At 42.0% G+C, this 21,978-nt stretch overlaps 2 protein-coding genes across 3 annotated transcripts; one reads left to right on the top strand and one right to left on the bottom strand.

The window, feature by feature from the left end:
- The first annotated feature begins 3,321 nt into the window (after positions 1-3,321).
- Positions 3,322-5,069, top strand: LOC114786012 (vasotocin-neurophysin VT 1-like). The gene is made up of 3 exons (XM_028972727.1): positions 3,322-3,447; positions 4,285-4,489; positions 4,584-5,069. Exons 1-3 carry the CDS (start codon positions 3,325-3,327, stop codon positions 4,727-4,729), a joined length of 474 nt encoding a protein of 157 aa, XP_028828560.1. The 5' UTR covers positions 3,322-3,324; the 3' UTR covers positions 4,730-5,069.
- Positions 4,886-21,970, bottom strand: ythdc2 (YTH domain containing 2). 2 transcript variants are annotated; one of them, XM_028972725.1, is made up of 31 exons: positions 21,862-21,970; positions 21,221-21,387; positions 20,962-21,052; positions 20,678-20,874; positions 19,577-19,779; positions 19,317-19,483; positions 19,035-19,137; positions 18,080-18,236; positions 17,882-17,989; positions 17,128-17,276; positions 16,789-16,924; positions 16,473-16,599; positions 16,231-16,296; positions 15,913-16,091; positions 14,936-15,032; positions 14,769-14,856; positions 14,607-14,687; positions 14,308-14,390; positions 13,976-14,081; positions 13,444-13,563; positions 12,931-13,203; positions 12,538-12,664; positions 12,188-12,393; positions 11,677-11,872; positions 11,387-11,490; positions 10,999-11,288; positions 10,678-10,846; positions 10,341-10,544; positions 8,856-9,038; positions 7,612-7,661; positions 4,886-5,802 (listed from the first exon to the last, which is right to left on the bottom strand). In XM_028972725.1, the coding sequence occupies exons 2-30, from the start codon at positions 21,378-21,380 to the stop codon at positions 7,614-7,616; spliced, it is 4,218 nt and encodes a 1,405-aa protein (XP_028828558.1). In that variant the 5' UTR covers positions 21,381-21,387; positions 21,862-21,970; the 3' UTR covers positions 4,886-5,802; positions 7,612-7,613. The 2 variants fall into 2 exon arrangements, with proteins under 2 accessions (XP_028828558.1, XP_028828559.1); XM_028972726.1 differs by lacking the exons at positions 21,221-21,387; positions 21,862-21,970 and adding an exon at positions 20,448-20,490 and having other exon boundaries at positions 20,771-20,874; positions 20,962-20,979.
- Positions 21,971-21,978: the final 8 nt, after the last annotated feature.

Here is a 21,978-nt window from a genome sequence, read left to right as displayed (position 1 = left end):
AGCACCAACGTACTTTCACAATGTACTCTGCAGACTCCGCCCTGCTCTTCTGTCCTCGGTCGTCATTTCTGTCTCTGTGCCTAACTTTGTGTCCAGCTCACGTCACCGTGGCCGTGTTGTGTCCGTGGCAACAAAGAAACGGAAACATCATGTCTTTGGGTACCAGTTTTAAACCATACCAAATGAGGCTATTGTACATTAACATTTAGAATTTTTCACCTTTAATTTGTGGCCTCTGAACTTTTACACTTGTCCTTCTTGGATGGTTTGTTCTGAGCATATTTGTGGCTCCTCTTTCGGTCACAAAGACGCATCCGCTTTTGATTTGCAGCAGTTTGATTCGTGTTTCTGGTATGAGTGCCATTGGTTAAGGGGACAATCCTTGTTTTTTGCGCTGAATTTCATGCAGCAGAAATGAACTACTAGGAGATGGTGCTTTAATTTTCATAAAAATGCTGAAAACAGCTCTAGATATTTCTGTTACTGCTTTCTTTTAAAAACTACAAAAGGAAAAGGGCAGATGACGCCACCCTGGCTGAAGTTCGCTCTAAAGGTCACTGAGTGACATTGCAGATATGATAAGACAATCCTGCATTAGTCTCATAAGTGGAATAATTTGAAAGGTTGTATTAAAAAAAAAAAACTGGATTTCAGTGCCTTTTATACTTTTAGTCCAAAATAATGAATACTTGTGAATACTTTTAATTACATACAATTTTGGAATAATAATCCCTGTTTTCATAATCCTTTAAGTTCTTGTTCTACGGCTGTCGTTCCAAACTCAACCTTATTAAACATTATTATTTTTTGGGAAGTGCCACTTCCTAATTTGAACATCCTATTTCATCTTGTTTTCTTAACTCCTAAATAACTATATGTACAGACATAAAAGGTCAAACCGGTTAAAGAAAGTATGTTGCCGTGGCCTTATAATTTTTTCGCTAGCTGTATATACATATTTAGCAATATACACCATGTTGGAAGCTGCTGATGTGTACAGGAAAGCCATGTTGCCCGTGCTTAGTTTACGTCTGCTGGCCTTTTTCTCATTTTCTTTCGACTAATTGGACTAATTCTAAAAAGCGATAATTATTATTCCAGGGTTTGTCTGATGTGCGTGGATGTTGATGTCCGCGTAAACCCAGATTTTCTCTGAAATTTAAATCATCCAATTTGATTAATTTACTTTTGAAAGGTCAGAGCCGCACGTTCATGTACTAATTTGTCTCTCACAATTTACCCATCGCTGGCATCATCATGCAATAAATGGGAATTTAACAACATGTATTTAAAATGACTGAAATGACTATTTTCTGTGTGTTGGTTTGGCATTTGTATTATTGTGCAGTTTGAGGTCATCATTTGGAACAAATAATATGCCATAATCCCAAATCCTGATCACATGAAACGGCACGGCAGCATGGGCTGCAACGGTCAGTTTACGGCCTTGCATGTCTATTGCTCACTTAGTTGCAACTCATAAATATTCAAACAGATTAGAGTGAACCGTGGAACAAATAACTGTCAAAAATACTTCCGCACATGAACTCACGTCCCTTACTGATGATGTCTAAACAAGATGGGACATTTTCGATTCAGCTCCGTGTCCTGTTTGACCCTTTCTCTCTCGCCCTTTCCTTGATAGACGTTCACGGATCGCCAATCTTCGCTAATTCTTCTTCCGCCGTCTTGAATGCAGGGTTTAAATTTCCATGACTTCCCAAGTCACATGCATGCGTATAAATTAGTGGCAGCGTGGTCAATAACAGGCTTACTGCAGAAATAACTTCTGTCCTCAAATACTACATTAAAGTGTTTGTTTTTTTTAGGACTCTTTACAGCTATGAAGTTGGATACACTACATAAATCTAACAATTTTTGTAATTGTGGGACTTGCATTATTAAATGCAGTAAATACTGGAACTCAAGACTTATTGATGCTGATAAAGTTCCTCTCTACATTTATGCAGATATTCAAGCTTGAATAAACGTCCTGCCCCATTAAATCAAACTTTAAGAAGTTGAGAAGATCCACACTCCTCCCACTCCTCCGAACATCCAATCAACGCTGGTATGCAAATGAGCTCCTGTTTTTCAGTTTTGTATAATATTAGGAATAGTTATAAGCGCTATTGTTGGGTTTGAGTATATTTGGAATGTTTTTAGTGACAGTGAAGTGAAACACTGCACACGGTGCACACAACAAAACGTGTCCTCTCTGGTGCTTTGCTCAGTGGTACCTTGGTGGCTCGGGATTCGAACCGGCAACCTTCTGATCACATGTCCATTTCCTTACCCACTAGGCCACCACAGCCTTATAATTTGTTATAATCTGATGAGGAATATATAAATTTTTTTTACCCCTCCGACAGATTGCCACCTTGTCGTGGTCGGGGGGGATTTGTGTGCCTCAATGATTCCAAGATCATCCTTCAGGTGGGTCACCAAATTTGGACAGGTTGTATGTAGAGGCAGTAGCAGCCTAGTGGGGTAACACTCGCCTGTGAACCAGAAGACCCAGGTTCAAACCTCACTTACTACCATTGTGTCCCTGAGCAAGACACTTCACCCTGAGTGTCTCCAGGGGGGGACTGTCCCTGTAACTACTGATTGTAAGTCGCTCTGGATAAGGGCGTCTGATAAATGCTGTCCTGACAAAGGACCGTCCCCAAGGTGATGGTTTAAAGCAGAGGACACATTTCGTTGTGTCACCGTGTGCTGTGTCAATCACTTCACCTTTCTGTCTGCCCCCACATACGTGCCTGTCCAGAACCGGCCGTGGGACAGCATTTATGATCAGTTGATTCATGCACTCTGCATCACCCACCAACACAGAATCGTGTGGAATGAAATGACTGAATAAAAACGCAACAACACAATTTTATTTCAGAAAACTTGCTTCAATAACAGGTCCTTTCAGACCAATTTATGAAGCATCATTGCATCAAATCTTCTGCAAAATATGACCACGCTGACCTCTATAATATAGTCATAAAATTATAAAATATTAAGAAATAGATGCAATGACTCTTTGATGAGTTAAAACCACTTAAAAGCATGTAATGTTGGTCCTTATCTCTCACAGCAATCTGTCACGGCGGCACCCCCAGAAATCTCAGGGGAACAATTTTCCCCGTGGCCATAATCGGACAAATCGTGTGTGTTCGATTCATATTTTTCCATCACCGGGAGAAGAAAAAAAAAACACACACACACACACACACACACACACACACACACACCTTCTCCGGGTGACGTCTGCGGCGCTCGACGCGTATAAAAGAGCCCGCGGCGGCGGCGAGGGACATTGTGACCGGGGACAGGATGCAGTACTCCGCCCTGCCGCTGCTGGCGCTGCTGGCGCTGCTGAGCCTCTCCTCCGCGTGCTACATCCAGAACTGCCCGCGCGGCGGCAAGCGCTCCTCCCGCGAGCAGCCGCTCCGACAGGTGGGCGCCGGAACTCATTCATTCTTCCCATATGGAGGTTCTGTTCACGTCTTTTTGCACGTCTGTGTGTTTGTATTTTTCTTGTACAATTTTCTACATACAGTCCAGGCCAAAAGTGTGGACACCTTCTCATTCAACGTGTTTTCTTTATCTTCATGACCATTTACGTTGGTAGATTCTCACTGAAGGCATCAAAACTATGAATGAACACATGTGGAGTTCTGTACTTAACAAAAAAAGGTGAAATAAGTGAAAACATGTTTTATATTCTAGTTTCTTTGCTCTGATTACTGCTTTGCACACTCTTGGCATTCTCTCGATGAGCTTCAAGAGGTCGTCACCTGAAATGGTTCTCCAACAGTCTTGAAGGAGTTCCCAGAGGCGTTTAGCACTTGTTGGTCCAGCTCACCCCAAACCATCTGGATTGGGTTCAGGTCCGGTGACTGTGGAGGTCAGGTCCCCACTTTTTGTTAAGTACAGAACTCCACATGTGTTCATTCATAGTTTTGATGCCTTCAGTGAGAATCTACCAATATAAATGGTCATGAAGATAAAGAAAACATGTTGAATGAGAAGGTGTCCAGACTTTTGGCCTGTACTGTACAACCAAAGGAGTTGCATTTAATCTCATTGTAGCAACAGAAGGAATTTTATACTACATGCATGTATATATGTATTCATCAAACACAAATTAGAAAAGGCGTTAATTTTACACTACACCATAGCAATAGAGTAATTAAGTAAGTAAAATGAAGTGAAAGTTATTGTTATTGCTGCATGTTATCTAGCCTATGGTGTGGTTGTTGAAATGAACTGAAAAAAGAACGGTTTGTCCAGTGCATGGCTTGTGGCCCTGGGGACCAGGGCCGCTGCTTCGGCCCCAGCATCTGCTGCGGGGAGGTTATGGGATGCTACGTGGGCTCTCCGGAGACGGCACGCTGCATGGAGGAGGACTACCTGCCATCTCCATGCGAGACTGGTGGGAAGGCGTGTGGGTCTGAAGACGGCTACTGTGCCGCCCCGGGCATCTGCTGCGATGCAGGTCAGGCTGAAATGATGTTTGGCCCTAGTAACCATTACCTTGAAAATGACTTTGCCATGGTCACGTCGGACATATGACGGGTGTGTGTTTTCAGAGGGGTGTGTGCTGGACACAGACTGTGAGGAGGAAGGGAAGCGCCGGCCACTGGCCGAGCAGAACATGACTCTGATGGGAGGATCGCCTGGAGAAATCCTGCTGCGCCTGCTGCACACCGGCAGCCGAGCACGGAATCGGTACTGACCGAAACGGCGCTGGAAGGATTACACACCTGCACAAGTCCTCATTCTAACACACACACACACACACACACATTTTCCAAGACACGCATATACACTCACAACTCTCTGTATGACTAGGTGATCCACTGCAATAAAGCAATGACGATGCTTTATTATCTACATTTAAGACTTTTATTAATTTGAATATTTGAACAACTGAAACTTATAAAATCAACATAATTTTAGTATGCTGCACTGACCAGCAAACGTTAATGCTTCACAGAAATATGCCTTGTACAATCACAAAATGTAAAGAGAATCATGTGTACATATGTAGCAAATAAATCTTTTCTTGCACTGTCTTCTGTGGCCAGTTTTATTGAACAAGCGTCCCATTCCAGAACATGGTCATAAGACACTGGAGTAAAGAAAAGAAAAAAGTAATTAAACTAGTATAACCACCCTTTACATGAGGTAACAGCCTGTCACAGCCTGAGAGATCAATAATAAGAAACATCAAAAATCACATCACATCGCAGCCTTTTCAACAGAAAATGTGAACATTGACAAATAAGTGAGGAAAAAAAAAGGCACAAAATAATACTATCCTCGCTCACACACACCAGGAGGACCTCAGTCTGTAAAAGCTGGAATTTCTTCAATTGTACTTGTAATTGTAAAAAGTACATACTCCATGCTGCTAAAATCAATTTGAAAGTGCATGTTAGACAAAAATTAGCTCATCACTCTTTTATTAATTTACTAAATAAAAGAGTGTCCAGAATTTCGAACCAACCTTTTATCTACTATTTTAATCACAAAAAAAACGGTAATGCAATTTAAATACTATATGGGGAGTACTGTAGATGCTATGAACAATATGAATATTGTGCCAACCTTGGAACAAAAATTGTGGTTCTTAAAAATATATATACGAATAATGAACGGATGAAATGAACTGGATTATCTTCAAGAACTATTCAGACGTGGTTGCCTTGGAACCATTCAAGACGAATAAAGGACAAATGACGTTGTGATTTTATCTTTCCAGGGCCTTCCCAGTCTTGGTCTGACAGGATGAGACATCTTGGCTCACTATGAAGAAAAACAGGACATTAACGTCGAAGTAGACAAAAAGCAGAAAGAGAGGTATGGTTTGAGAATCTACATTTTTTCATGTATTAAACAATACACTACCAGTCAACACACCTACTCTGTGGTGGTTATGGAGATGGAGCCAATGCTAGAAACATCGTACATCCATAAAACTGTACTATGTTTATCCGACCTGCATTGCAGATGTGTTCTTGTGGATTTATTAAAAGATGCGCATGTCCGCCTGCCTTCCACACCCATTTTTCTGACCGATTTTTTCCCATTGACTTAAAATGGGACCACTTCTCAACAAGCTCTCATGATTTTCTATCGTAGACACCTATAACTCAACACACTGGGTGTCCATGACCCCCTCTTAATGTCCATTTTTTCATCCCTCCATCCTCCATTTGAAGTCCATTAATTTTAACCAGCAACAGCGGACTTACCTTCCAACAAAGACAAATGCTTGTCACATGATGTCTAATCACATTAAGGTCATGCTATTAGCATTCTAACAGTACCATGGCGGTATTAAAATGCCAAACTAAAATCACCAAATTTGACATGACTCAATGAGGACACGCCCAGTTAGCATTGTTGACTGACATGCTAACATAAACACACTAATTATTCAATATGTTCCAAATGTCACCAAATTTTACATGACGCATTAGGGACACGCCTTCTTAGCATTGTTGACATTAACATTAGTCCCAAATGTTACCAAATTTGAAATGATTTATTGGGGCCCAGCCTGTTAGCATTGTTGGTGATAACGTTAACATGCTAACATGCAAATTTTTTCACAATTTTTTCACAACACCAAATCGGACGTGACTCATTGGAGCCCCGCTCTGTTAGCATTAAAATGCTAACATGCAAATGTCCCAAGGGTCATCAAATTTGACCTGAAGCATTTGGTACCCCACCCCATTAGCATTGTTGACGTTAAGTGTTCGTGTGCTAACATGCTACTTTTTTCCCATATGTCCCAAATGTCACCAAATTTCCTGAGACACATTGTGCCCTTGTCCTGTTAGCATGATTGAAGTTAGCATTTGCATTTAACTTTTCTCTGCTTTTCAAGTCAAATGTAGTTTGTTCACAAACTACCCTTTCTGGTTCTTATTTATTGTAGCAAGAGAAAGTAAAGTGGTTGGCAAGTGGAAAGGGCAGCGGTTGGCCAAGTGATTAGGGAAACAGACCCCTAATCGGAAGGTTGTCGGTTCGAATTCCGAACCGGCAAGGTAACAATGAGCAAGGCACTGTCCCCACACAATACGCTCCCCGGGCACCTGTCATGGCTGCCCCCTGGCTCCATCAGGGTGATGGGTTAAATGCAGAGACCACATTTCATGTGTGCACTGGGTGCTGTGCTGTGGTGTCACATGTGAATCTCATGGGTAAATCAGCTCTCTGTTATGGAGAGACTCAAATGTTCAACTTTTTGCCTTCTTTAGTATTTGTTTTTGTTCATTCCAAACCTCACATGTCATTTCATAGTTCTGTGTCTTCTGTTTTGTTCTATTATGTAAAGAAAAATCAAGACCCATGAATAGTAGGTGTGTCCAAACTGGTAATGTATGTCTGCATTAACCTTGGATATTTAAGAAATATTATTTAAATTCAATTAATTACATTCATTTCAACTTCAGTTCTCGACAATGCTCTAAAAGCAATGTTCAAACATTCCATATCTGAGGACAGAAATAGGTATCTGATACAGAATTAATAATTTGTTAGTTTACTGTGTGTAGATGTGCAGAGCTGAATACCAGATATGAACTTGGTTTATCCCGTACTCACATTCACTGCCAGAGCTGCAGCAGCTGCCCTCCTGTGCATGGCTCCAGCTCCTACAGAGATCAACACGTTAACATCATGCATCAGGCTAAACAAGCAGTTCTCAGCTCAAGGCATGAAGATGCACAACATCTTCAGGTTTTCACTGCTCCAAAACACCTAAAACTGTGCAGGTAGGGCGGCACGATAAGTCTAATAGCAATTGTGAGGGAATTGCTATTAGACTTAAATGCAGAGGACAAATTTCACTGTGTGCACCGTGTGCTGTGCTGCTGTGTATCACATGTGACAGTCACTTCACTTTTTTACTTTATTATGAGTACATGGACCGTAGTAACAATATATTATTGGTCATTCTCTCAAAGTTTACAGCTGCTCAGTCTCATTTCAATCTGTTAAGCGTTCTGGACGGGGAACGCAGGGGAGACTTGCCACCCTGTAGTAGAGTGTGGTGATCTTTGCAGCCGCTTTCTGTGTTTAAATGTCTAATTTCACTGCAGTGACCGAAGGTAAAGAACTGAACTGACATTAATGTTCTACTGTAATACAAATCAGCAGTGGACTGAACACAGCGTTTTTTTTTGCTCGTTGGAGAAAATCTAAATCGGTTTTCAGACCGAACGTCCTGCGCTCGCTGCGGGACTCAGCACAAAAGAAGTACACATGTTTTTCTTAACTCCCAGTAAGATGATAATGTCGCATTGTAGATCTCTGGACAATCAGATAAAGATCAGGCTGCCGGAGGTCGCGCCGCACAAAACTCTGTAGATCAGGCAGCCACATTCACTACCGGTACAACACTGTCAATGTTTCAAATAACCTGATCTATATTCACTTTACTATACTAGTCATAGCAATTTATTATTTATTACATTGAGATTAAATTTTTTTGCACAATTACTACTGTTCTGTTGTTATTTTCTCTTGTTGCTTTAAGCATGCTTTTAGAAGAAAGAAGAACTTCCCTCAGGATAAATAAAGTTCTTTCTTATCTTATTTTAAAAGCACTGGGAATTTCAAGTTGTTATAAGAAGTTAGTAGGTTTCACTTTGAAATTAAAGATTTTGTTATTTGTAATTTTATGTGAGTTTTTATTGATATGCAAGCCAGTGCCATCTATCACATTGCAATCGCTTATCCGTGTAGCCCTTGTACAACCCCAAAGAAAGACAAAAGCCTTGTTGTACCCATATCTGGTGCATTTGTTGCCTATACATTTTCTAGTCTATAGTGAGCGTCGCACCCACCTGTCCATCTCTGCTAATCTGCACCTTTTTGTTGTCGTTCCAGGCGTTGCACAGCTGGTGAGTGCACTGGAAGGGCAGGCTCTCCTTATGCATCCACTCCACAGTGAAAACACCCCCAAGCCCAGCAGAGCCCCACTCCTGGCACCTCTCTGGACCAATTTCAGATGTCATTCTAGCATAGCCCTGTAGTGAGAGAATAAAAATATATAAAATAACATATATGTTACAGAGCTCCCATGCTTTGGAACAGCCTTCCTAAAACCTACTCTGCTCTGTCCAGTGCCTTCAAATGTGGACAGATCCTTTTTACTGCACAGCGTTTTTCCCTTTAGCAATCCAACAATTCTTGGACAAATCATTACCAACCCTGCTCCAATTAGTTTCTTGTGTGCAGAAAGGGTCAAAGTGTCAGGGGTGTCAACTTTAGAGCCTGTCAAAGCACATTGAGACATTCTGGTATTGTAGTAAAGACCCCCTAAACCGAAACAAAACATTGCAGAGACCAGAGGGTATCAAGATATTGCTGAGACTTGAGGGTACCAAGACAGAGACCGAGACCCATTAAGGAGAGACCAACACCAAGACTAAGAGTAAAAACAGACTAGGGCTAGAGTCAACATCACATTACTCAGATGGATCAACTGTAAAAGTGCTGTAATGAGTAAAGTAAAGTTACAAGGCCTGACAGAAAATAATATTCTCAGCACTCCTGGGATGTAGAGGTGGGATGTACCAGAAACATGTTCATATTATACCAGGGGCAGAGGGTAAGCTATGAATATGGCTATGTAATGATCCCTTGCTTTGAATTGAAGACAATGGCCGTTTGGCTCTCTTCTAGCGTTATAGCATTGTTAAGACAGTGATGTGGGACATACGGCGTCTTATGAATAATAATTTGTCTGAATTCCTACAAAACAAGCAGTGACCCGAGAGTTATTGGGGGTTATTTTACAGAAGCTTTAGAAATACTAAAATAACTGTCCTAGACTTGTGTGCACAGGATTTTTCTCCATTTCATTGTCCTTTAGGGGCTCCGTAGTAGCGAGCCAGTAGCTGCTTGGAAAAAACACAAATATCTCTACCTGAAAAAACGACTGGACTATGCGTGCATAAACAACATTCTTTGTCAGATTGAGGAGTTTTTCCTCATTGTTTGACGAAGAAACACAGAGCAGGATCACGCCAGATGCCTGGTGAATGCAGACGTTGCTTTTGTCATATATTTCGCTGACAAAAACAATGCCAGCAGTATGTACAATGACAAAGTTAATGACAACATAGTCTCCAATATTAGTACTAATATTAAAAGTTCTCCACAGGGATTAGACAATGTCATGTTATTACATTTCTATGGTAATATTAAAGATATATTACAGGAATATTACAAGAATGGGTGTTCCACCATCTAGTGGTGCCACGATGTGTATGTTTTTTTCAAATGAGACCCTGCAAATTTCCAACCACGACTTCATTTGTTCTCACCTGGAAGTGCCCTGAGCCCTTTACAGAGAAGATGAGGAAGACTAGGCTGCCGTCCAGGAAGGCGCGGTTGAGCTTCAGCTCGTTGATGGGCGTGGTGGACCAGATGCCCATCTGCTGGGAGAGCTCGATGTTACGCAAGTTGCTGCTCTTCATGATGAAGTAACGTACAGGGGCTTTGGACCTGAGAAAGGAGGTTTTGGAGCCCTGCAACAAAAGTGAACGGTCAGTGTACACCTCACACATGGTTAAATCAGCCGTGCCGCCCCATCACACCCACTCTAAACGTAGTGAGCTGGGAACGGAAGCTTCCATTCTGTCTGAAGAGAACAGGACTCACCATCCCGGAGGATGCAGAAGAGGGGCTGGGAGAGGACCTGTTTAAAGTGTTGCTCTCTGCTGACTTGGCTGTGTGCTTATCTGGCTGTCTGTAGTGGGTCATCCCTTTCTCCCTGTGACCTTTGGGCTGCAGGCATTCCTGCTTTGAGGCAGGGGATAACTTGGGGGGTCTTCAGATAACAAGGGGGAAAAAAAAGTTTGAGATGTTTCCATATTCAATAGCATAGAGAGCAAATGAAACAAAAAAATATTATTTAAAAAAAAAAAAAGAGGGCCCTCGATTTCACTACACAGCCCTCACAATGAGTGCATAATGGCCAACCTTTGAGTCATGTGAGGGTCATGCTCAGACTGCACTGAGTCAGTCTTATGTCCATGACTGTTCCTCCAGGAGCATGATGCTTGGGGTTCATCTGATGCCATTGGTCTGGGTCTCTGGCCGATGCCAGAAGGCTGCTGCAGGTTGACTGCCTGCTCCTCAGCTGTCAGAATGGAGACCAAGGCCTGTATAGTGGATTCATCCGCATGGGACATTGGTTTGGAGGGAGCACGTATCCTGTGCAGAAACAGGCTGTGCCACTTCTGCCTCAGCTGGAACACTAGCCTGGACATCTGAGACAAAGAAGGAGAGAAAAAAAGTCAAAAATAAAGAGGCAAGTTCACACAAGACGTTTTAAAATCATGTCGGGATAATTCCTACGCTTGTGTACCTCTTGGTCGAGCCCGAAATGCACCCAGTCATCAATCTTCATCTGGAAGAGGTGAGCTGTGGAGCGGTCCTCCTCCCCACTGTCACTGCCCCCATTCTCATCATCTGTCACAGAGGGTAGTTTAGGTTTAGCCGTTTGTACTCGAACACATGAACATGGCAGTCTCCAAACAAATCTGCTCATCTTCACAACTTCAAAAGGGTGCATGTAAATAAAAATGTATTTAGGACAATTTAACAAACAAGTAGTTATGTAAATGATGTAAATTAAGAAAGAGGACTTGCTGATACCTTTCTGAACTACAGGTTCCTGAACGGCACTGACTGGGAGTCTGGCACAGCCTCCAAAAACCCCCACAGTCAGTGGGGTGACCACAGAGCAGCAGCGAATGCTGGCGATCCTGTGAGCGCGAGTCATTTCATCATAAATCAGCCAATCAGTGGGCAAGGACTGGACAGCGGACACCTGCCCATCGGCAGGGGGAATCTGAGAATGGAGGGAAAAGAACCACATGAATCCTGTATGATAAGGCCTACTGAGCACTGAACCCCAAAATCAAAAATGCGTATTTTCACTCAGGCTTGTAGTGCTATTTGTTAATCTAGAACAGCTATAAATCAACCTCCTCATAATATATTTGGCTCACCTAGTCTACAGTAAAATATACTGTATTCAATTTATTAATATAAATAACACACAGTAGCTGAAACTAGCAGTACTACTTCTAGGATATTAAGAACAATACATACATATAATTTCAGAGAATTTTAAATTGTTTTTATAATGCATGGCTAGACTAACCTTCTTTAACTGCATCTGGCTGATGACAGAGGTGGGGTGCAAACGGACCCTCTTCTCTTTGGCACCCATGAGAGCACAGTTCTCTCGGTCAACATGGATGATGTTGGGGTACATCCCAGCCATCAGTGCAGCCTTCACCACGGCCCAGTTTTCAGAGTTCAGGTTCACATCCCTGATGTCACCACCACCACGTGCTCGGACAAAACCTTGGGGCGGGGCAGGGCAGCTTGTTTTTATTTGATAAAAAGTTCATTTGTTTAGATGTTTTCATGAGCGTGCTGGTCCTTGTACCGTCTAGAATAACGGCAATGCAGATGCTACAGTGACAAGAGTGGTGAAAAGAAGACTACCTATGGCCCTTAGCTGGCCCAGCAGCTGAGTTCTCATCCCAAGAATAATTTCCATGTTTGCTTGGGACAGGAAATTCTTCTCACAGAACGTTCGCTCCCAACCATCACTGCGAGCTTTTTGCCATGCCTAAGAAGTCACATAAAAAACCAAAACAAAAAAAATATGAGGACATGAAATGGCTGAGGGAAAAAGAATCCTGCGTTATACGAGTTCTTATACAGTTTCAAACCTCAGTTATGCTTCCCTTAATATACATGGTTTGGGTGAACCAATTTTAACCTTGAAGATTTATTCATGAGGATACAGTTGGCATCAGAATGTATGTCAGAACGATTACCAGATGCATCAAAACCACTGCATTTTGTAAATGTAAGAGCTGTAAACAACCAGACCTGGAAGGCTCGTAGGAGGGCCATGTGGTCACTGAAGGTGCCCGCAGAGAAGCGCTTCCGGCAGATCATTGCTGCTCTCTTCTGTGAAGCCTGAGCGGGCAGAACAAATGGGTCCCTTTGTGCCAGAGCACATGCAATGGTCAGGACTGGGTCCAGACACTTAAGCACCACAGCACATAGCACCATTTTGCCCAGGTGTGGCTCCACTGGCAAGTCAGTGAGGTGGTAGCCCAGTTCAGTCAGGTTTTCCCAGGGGTCCATAGCATCAATAGTCTAGGAAAGAGATAGGGAAGTGCGCACTGACAACAGTTCATTGACATTAACACAAAAGAATAAACGCCACATTCAGCCAAAAGGCAATCAATAAAATTCAATACATAATTTTTATTTCCTCACTTCCAAACACTGTTCATATTGAATGCAGTATCTTCAGTACATTTTGGAGGACATACACTCAGATATCTACACTGATGCCTTAGAACCATTCTACTGGATGAAAAATGTTGAGCCTACCTTCAGCATCTGCACTGCATTTTTGATTGAGAGCATGTGAGGAGGCTCAGGTGCTTTGGACAGGAACTCAGCAACGGTACAGGAGATGGGGGCCAGCAGCTTGGTGTGAAGACAGAGTTCCTGAAAAGAATGAGTATATGCAATGATATATATAAAATTTGCGCATGCATATGTATTTACTCCCTTTGGTTCCAGCAGGACAATGACCTGAAGCATTTGGCTAAAGAAACACTCAAGAGGTTTAAGGGGGATGTTGGAACTTTTTTTGTTGCAAAAAGTGACTGTACAAAGTGCTGACTTCAATGGGCACTTCTGTAATTTTGTCCTATCTTCTGTTGGTTCACAAAAAAAAAAAAAACATCTTCAAAGTTGTGGGCATGTTCGTGAATGTAATGGTGCAAACCTTATTTTTCGTTCCAGATTGTGGGGAAACAAAAAAATAAAGGGGGGGGGGTGAATACTTTTGCAAGGCACTGTACATGATCTATGCTTTGGACCAGGTGTGTATTGGTGAGACAGAGGTCACATATACCTGCAGAGCCATGCGCAGCAGCTGGGGCACTTGGTGCTCCAGCATGTTGTTGTATCTCAGTCGGCTGAAGAGGTGAAAGCATATCCCTGGCCTGCAGCGGCCAGCTCTATCAAAAGTTTAAAAGAAAACTGTACATTTAACTGCCAGTATCACGCAGAATTTTATATAGTCTTAACCATTACTAGCTACCTGTAATAAACAATGTCACTGCATTTACGACCCAAAAACTATTCTAATTTAGAGGCTCTTGATCTCTTGACATGCAGTGCTAACTGAAGTCTAAACTCTACTTTATGCTAAATAAAAACAGCTGTGGAATGAAAAGAGCATACCTCCCCTTCCTCTGAAGTGCACTTGCTTTTGAAATCCATACCATTTTCAGCATGGTCACATTACTCAACGAATCAAACGATTTCTGTGAATAAGAAAACATAAATGTTATATCTAGATTAAACTCAGGATGGTATGACTTTACATCCCTGTGTAGTTGTATTCAATTAGTTCTTCCATTAACTCATCAACAGCTAACACCAGCACATTGTGCTGATTCTAACTGTAAGATTTGCTGGTTGAAGTTTGTTGACGTTACATAAAATTAGAACATAAATCCTATTAAGGAATTGCCTCGTACCTCTTTCACCTTGCCAGAGTCAATGACAAACACCACATCATTCACAGTGATGCTTGTCTCAGCAATATTAGTTGAGAGAATCTGCAAAACACATTTCACAAACATAAACCAATTTTCCCTCCTGTACTCTGCATTATGACATTATTTACAATGGGGACTCACAATTTTCCGGACACCAACAGGAGGCTTTTTCAACACTTCCTTCTGGTCTGATGTCTGTATGTTGGAATGTAGTGTAAATACCAAGTACCTGAGCAGAGAAGGTTATATCTGTAAACACATCAAGATTTTCTAAATTTATTTTATTACCTTATCAAGCCAAACTGTACCTTTGAGGGTGGTCAGTAAATCTTTTATCATCATAGAGAATACGGTCCCGCAATGACACAATCTCATCATATCCGGGTAGGAATATCAAAACAGCACCTAGAATTGTGCATATTAAAGCAGGAACTTAAATATGAGTATAGGATCAGTTGAATGAGCTAAAGATTTCACTGCAGAACATAATAAATACATGATGTGGGCTATCACATGCTTAACTGTTTGACATTCTTCTACAAAAGATATTTGGTTGCATGCTTTACAAAATTTGCTCTCAGGGTAAACCAGTGGTTCTCAAACTCTTTCTATTATTCCTGTAGATGTTCCAACATCAAGATCTTCAAACTCAAGCTAAAAATCTTCCTTTTATAATTTAAGTTTAATTTATAGTTTAAAAATGGCTCTTACGTATATTTAAAAAAAAACAACTAACTGTTAGGTACTAAGTATTTAAGCTAGTGGTATTTACACATGAGGTCCCAGTGAACCGAATGAAGGATTTCAAGAATGGACATATTAAAGTAAGTCACTCTGGATAAGAGAATCTGCCAAATCTAAATTCCCTCCTCGTCAAGAAGAATATTTTCATGCCCCATTTACCATGGGTGACATCACTTTGATTTTATTTGTAGCAGTTTTTAAATATTAAACTTCTCTAGTATGAAAGTGAAGTGATTGTCACATACACAGCAGCACAGCACACAGTGAAATTTGTCCTATGCATTTAACCCATCACCCTGAGTGAGCAGTGGGCAGCCATGACAGGCGCCCGGGGAGCAGTGTGTGGGGACGGTGCTTTGCTCAGTGGCACCTCAGTGGGTCAGGATTCGAACCAGCAACCTTCTGATTACGGGGTCGCTTCCTTAACCGCTAGGCCACCACTGCCCCACAGGGTGCAATCACCATCTGCAATGTTACAAGTTGAACCAACACTTTGAGAAATCACTCAGGTAAACAGAGGACAGGGTGGTAATCCACTTACCTTCATCTGAGCTCTGGCAGATATTGAAAAGCAGGTGCATGATGAGGTCCAGGTCCACCTTCTCATCATCAAAACAGTTGTGGTATGCTTTGAGGAGCTCTTGGTCTTCAGCGCTCAGCTCTGAGCTGCCTGACTGCACCAGTGGGGACTCGTTTAGCTTCCCCATCTCCTGTGAAGAGCTTCAGGACAGAACAAAGGAATGTTAAACTCAACAACAATTTCTAATTTGCACAATCTGTCATGTTTTCCAGGAAATAAGTCCAGAGTGTCACTATCACTAGATACAGTTGTTACACTCAGATTTGATGCTTTATTTACATGAAAGCCTCCAGAAGGTCCACCATGTCAGTTTGTTTGAAGTGCTCAGCCCAGTCAAAAGCGGTCCTAAAACAAAGCAGCAAAATCTTAACATACAAATACAGCACTCACATAATACATACTGTAGACATTCGGTAATTCAAATAATGGAGGTAAAAACAAAGACAAGTTCTGACTCTGAAATGTACTCTTTTATTTTGTACAGATATGTGAAAAAGATATGCATGTTCAGATATCCTCACCAGCCATTGGAAGCCTTCAGGGTCACACTGGCACCCATGCTGAGCAGCTGCTCCACCTGACTCAGGAAGCCCCTCGCCGCGGCCACCATCAGAGGTGTGACGCTTGTCTCACTGTGCCTGTAATCCACTGCGCTCATGGTTTGGGTGGATTTCAAATCAGGAAGTAAAAGATTAAAACCATACAAAAGTGTTGTATGCGTAAGTATAACAAGGTATATTAAGTATGGTATAATAACCAAGTAATTAATTAGATTATACGCTGAAGACAAAGATGGCAAGATTTGAAATTAGTGAAGCAATGTAAAACTAGTCTTACCGCTGACATTCTCAGTCAAGATGAGGTTGAATAGCTGGACAAACGCATCTGGATCTTCATTCAGAAAAATGCCCGAAATGCAGGAGTCCATTTCCTGCACTAACCTGGGGTCCAAAGATGCCATATCTTTTTCAATCTGTTCAGCATAAAAAGGATCAATGTCAAATGTATTCAAAGTCAAAACTAAAATAATACACTAAATAATTAATACATGATCAAATCTTTAATTGCAGATCTTCAATTGCAGACACATTGCTAAAAGTACATGACATTTTAATTTAGCCTTACTTTAGTGCTATTAATACAACAACAGCAAAAAGAAAGAATATGATGCCCTACTAGTTGGTTGAACACACTGTCGCCCCAATCGTCCAGTAGATCACTCTCTTGAAGTATGCATGAAGCCATCTTGTACTTGTTGCGCTCCATCCTGGCGGCTCCCTCGCGTGCGTTGCACCATTCAGCCAAAGAGCTCTGCTGTTTCTCCACTGCCAGCGAGCACAAAATTAAAACGATGTAAATGGAAAAAAATTATTTATTATATAGTTTTGTAAGTGAATATAAGCAAACCATAAAAAGTTAGTTGCAGCTTCATTTTGTGCTTTATTCACTAATAAAAACATATTTTCCGAAAACCAGAGCAGGATGAAACGTTTAATTCCAATATCTTCATCATAGGACATCATATAAATTTTTTTTTACTCTCCTCCTCTCTCCCCATGTGATTCTTCCTGACCGGTCTACCCCTAAATGTCATGTTTGTGTATATGTAGATTTTTTCGCTGGTACTTGTGACTAGACACATTGCAACCGCAATAAACCGTTAAAGTCCAACATAATTGATTATATCATAATGATTTTGCTTGTTGACTGAGGCCTTAACTCTCATCTCACTGACGTGTTTGATAGTTTAATGTGAGTTAATGTAGAAAAATTGATGGGATGCATTGGTAATTGAGGCATTGATAATCGTAATCAAATTGAATCAGGGGCACAGTGAAGGTTTACACCTTTAGTTATGAGTAATTAGCTTACTCCAAATGCCAAAATTCGATTACTCCAAAATTCTGAGTAATGAATACATGGGACTCACCCTTTTGCATTTCCTTCGTGTACTTCAGCATGTCTTTGTTTGCATAGCCAGTAGTCCGAAGGATGTCCTCCAGAAACAGATGTTTAACTTCAAATGGCCTTCCTTTAACTTGAAAAGATTATATTTGTATATTTTAAATGTGGGATTATTAGAATTGACACAAGAGACATAAAGTGGTGTTCAAAGCAGAGCACTCACTGTGAATAACGGGACAGGATCCAAAGTATCGAACAAAAAGGTCAGTGTCCAAAGCAGCACTGGAGAGGACGAGTCTCAGAGTTGGCATCTTCTGGAGCAGATCCCTCATTTTGGTCAGTAGGAAGTCACTCAGTCCATCTCTCTCATGCACTTCATCCTGCAAGATGATTTTGCAACAAATCACAAAGGTATTGTCCTTTATAAGGGCACGTTCACACCTTCATTTAAACTCAACTTCGTTTTCCCCCTTTGGTGCGGTTCGTTTTGTCCGGTGTAAACACAGTAAATGCACTAGGGCACGCCCCAAAACAACTACACCGAGAACCATGAAAAGAGGTGGTCTCGATTCGAATCAAATCGCGAAATCTGCTGCGTTCCACCAGGTGAGAATGTGTACCGAACCAAAACAGGACCAAATGCGATCACATTATCTGAGAACTGTGAATTATGGGTAAATTTTCCACAGTTCCGTATGATTAATGCACGCCACCTCCTGTGCTGTCTTAGCGCCTCCGGTGCATCAGCATGTTGTTGTCAAGACGTAACCCAGCTACATTTTAAAAATGTACGCTTTACCTAAAACAGTAAATGCATGTAATAAAATATAAAATCAACAGCCAACCTGCATAAATTTACTTCAATTATGTCCCTCCAATTTCACGCAAATACAGTCCACATGAGCAGATCTACTTCCTGTATTGACCTGTTGTGGCGATAAATCTGACCAATCAGCAGAGAGAAAGTTCTTGCGATATATGGAGCAATGCATTTAGCACCAAAAGGGGAAATTATAGTTTTAGAGACTCGCAGACCGATATGGACCAAAGCAAACAAGAGGTGTGAATGCCCCCTAAATTAAAGGACTTTCAGTAATTTGTATCATAATTAATACTATCTGTTACCCCTGTTCACTGACTGTTACCCACATCTCCGACAAATATAGGATCAAACTAACCATAATGACATGAGTGACCGTTGATAAGGCACAATCTCCCGCCATTAGGGTGCGCAGCAGAACCCCACAAGTGCAAAAGGTAAGGAGGGTCTTGGGAGAAACTCTGAAAAGGTAGCGTGGTAAATGTTTAAATCCAACTTTAAAAGGGATTCCAGAGACCAAGGCCACTAAGGAAGTAAAAGGTCTAAATTCAGGCTGTATCACAAATTGAACAATAATACATGACTGATTTTTAAATCAGTTCTATTACAGCAGTGTAATTGTTTTCCCCCCATTTCATACCTGCTTTCCAGGCGGATCTGGTAGCCGACAGTTTGCCCGATGCTTTCCCCTCGCTCTGCTGCCACTCGTTCTGCCACTGTGATGGAAGCCAGCCGCCGGGGTTGTGTGCAAAAGATTCTACATGGGATCCCATTTCGGCTGCAGTCGTCCAGAAGGAACTGTGGAAGCTGCGGAAAAATATCATAGTCTCGAAATCAGATAAAATACCTTCAGTTAAAGTAGAAAGTTGAAAGCCAATTCTGAAGCATCGCATATCTGACCTGGGTAGTTTTGCCAGACCCCGTCTCCCCCACCAGCAAGACCACCTGATTCGCCTTAATGGTCCTGACAAGCTCCTCCTGACGCTCATAAACAGGCAGGGTACGGCGAAAGCATTCCAATTCAGATGACCTCCTCATTGGAGGTACCTGAGGAGTGCCAGTGTTTAGAAACCTACTGGTTCTGTTCTTGTCCAGGATGTTATCTGCAAAAAACATAAGAAGCTCAGTCATGATTTTTAGCGCAAAACGCTTGATCCCCAGTGTGGTGTTCATATTTCTGCAGGTCAAACGCAGAGGGAGGGTGTGTACTGTGTGAAGACAATGAAAAAATTATATCATAAGAGAAGAGAGAGAAAATAAGATAAGATGATCCTTTATTAGTCCCACAAGTGGGAAATTTATATTGTCACGGCAGAAAGTGGACAATGCAAGATAAGAGCAGCAAAAAAACAAATAGCATAAAGACTATGCCAGTATAATACAAAGTGATCTTCTGAATCTCTCCGTGCCACTGAAGGAGCTGCTCAGTGCTGTCTGGGTCTCCTGCATGGGGTGGGAGATGTTGTCCACCATTCTCCTCTCACTCACCACCTCCACTGGGTCCAGAGGGCATCCTAGAACAGAGCTGGCACCTCTGTCCCCAGCAGAGGTGCTACCACCCCAGCAGTCCACACCATAAAAAAAATATCTGAGGCCGCCAGTCATAAAAGGTATTCAAGAATGGGCCCTTCACTCCAAAAGACCAGCCGCTCCAGGGTCTTCCTCAAGTGGGATGTCAGAGTCACCAGCATGTAGCTGTTGACGTCCTTGGGTTGTGAAGTCTTTGGCACTGGTACCACACAAGATATTTTCCAGAGCTTTCCAACTCTACCTAGCTTCAGGTTCAGGTTGAAAAAGCGCTCCATCACCCCACACAGTTAATGAGTCAAGGAATATAAGGTTTAATAATTTGCATACTTTTGCTATTGGTAAATAATGAACTCAGAACCAAACCCCCCTCAAGAGTTAAGCATTTTAAATGAAGTTGTACTTTAAATTGCAAAAACCCTTGTTACAGGAGTGACACTGACTGTATCCGTGACAGACAGGGCAGTCTCTCACCGGTCTCCATGGCTACAAATACTCCTCGCTCAGAAGGTGGCAAAAGTTCTGCGACCTCTTTGCTGGTCACTGGGAATCTTTGGAGCAGGATACGCAGCACCTGCCTGGAGCTTTGGGACAGGTTTAAGATCATGGTGGACTGGGGTTTCTCAGACCCATCTTTCTTCCTTATAGTCAGGATTCGGTCAAAGCGTTTTCTGTAATGACACCACGGTTAGGGCAAATCATCCATAGCAATCCCAAAGACACATATAACGTGCAGTTATTTGGACAGCAACACTTACCCACGACTTTTAGAAATGTACCCCAGTGACTGGGCTAATCGGTGTACGAATGCCCTGTCAGTGCAAGTAAAGCAGGGCGGGAACTTCATCTCTGTATTCAACGACAACAATTTCCATAAGACGTTCTACTGGCTCTTCTCATATTCCAAAGGCTAACTTTTATTGCTACTTATAACGCTACTGTAGTATTACTGACCAGGTGGCTGCAATAAAGATTCCATGATGTGAATTATGGGAGGAGGAAATCAACAGGACGTACCTTTCTGATCGCTTAAACGAAACCTCTCCAGAGCGATGTTCACAGCAATTTTCACCTCTTCGTCGACGTGAATGTCTTGGAGTCCCCTGGCCCTGGGACCACCCTTCTGCTTATTTTTAACCGCAGCATGTTTAGAGAATGAAGCGGTCGGTTGTGACATGATCGCGCTGTCAAACACAGTAATAGGTCAACAGTCAGCGTTATGGTTTTATTTTCGTGCTCCAACAAATGTTAAAGTGGGAAAAAAAACATATTTAGGTTCATAATCATAATGCCACAAACTCACTGACTATTCAATGTTAAGAGTGAACACAAACGTTCAGGGGAAAACTACCTAGTAAATCAGCATCATAAAGCTGTGTGAGTAAAGTCAAACCTTTTCAGGACAGCGTATTTAGCTAGCAAGACACCTGGAAATTATTAAATGCCGATATTTTTTTTTACCTCAGTCACTGCTGAGATGTAAAATAAAATCTTCGTATCTTTAATGCACGCGGGTGATGCAAGGTGTTAGCCTGCTAATTTAACGTTAGCGTAGCTGCTAAGTTACTTGCCGCTAGTTTCCTTCAACATTCGACAAAATTTCCCCAGACTTTACGCCCTTCGCCCTCACCGGCAGCACTGTATTATAATTCACTCACTTGTTCACGTTCCCAAGCTGGCAGAAAGGTGCCTGGTCCGTGTACCGACCGGTGTAATCCCTACGGGCGTCACGGTGTCATTACGGTAACTCCATTCGTACAATCGAGTGGAGCGTT

This window comes from Denticeps clupeoides, chromosome 3 (assembly GCF_900700375.1).
Source record: "Denticeps clupeoides chromosome 3, fDenClu1.1, whole genome shotgun sequence".
Lineage (NCBI taxonomy): Eukaryota > Metazoa > Chordata > Actinopteri > Clupeiformes > Denticipitidae > Denticeps > Denticeps clupeoides.
The sequence above is the reverse complement of the archived record's forward strand: the minus strand, read 5'-3'. Positions and strand labels throughout refer to the sequence as shown.

Coding starts and splice junctions, on each gene's coding strand:
- LOC114786012 (XM_028972727.1), top strand. CDS start 3,325: ATGCAGTACTCCGCCCTGCCGCTGCTGGCGCTGCTGGCGCTGCTGAGC. Junction 3,448..4,284: donor GCGAGCAGCCGCTCCGACAG/GTGGGCGCCGGA, acceptor CGGTTTGTCCAG/TGCATGGCTTGTGGCCCTGG. Junction 4,490..4,583: donor GGGCATCTGCTGCGATGCAG/GTCAGGCTGAAA, acceptor GTGTGTTTTCAG/AGGGGTGTGTGCTGGACACA.
- ythdc2 (XM_028972725.1), bottom strand. CDS start 21,380: ATGTCACAACCGACCGCTTCATTCTCTAAACATGCTGCGGTTAAAAAT. Junction 16,092..16,230: donor GACCTTCTGGAGGCTTTCAT/GTAAATAAAGCA, acceptor TCTGTCCTGAAG/CTCTTCACAGGAGATGGGGA. Junction 13,204..13,443: donor ATGCAGTGCAGATGCTGAAG/GTAGGCTCAACA, acceptor TCTCTTTCCTAG/ACTATTGATGCTATGGACCC.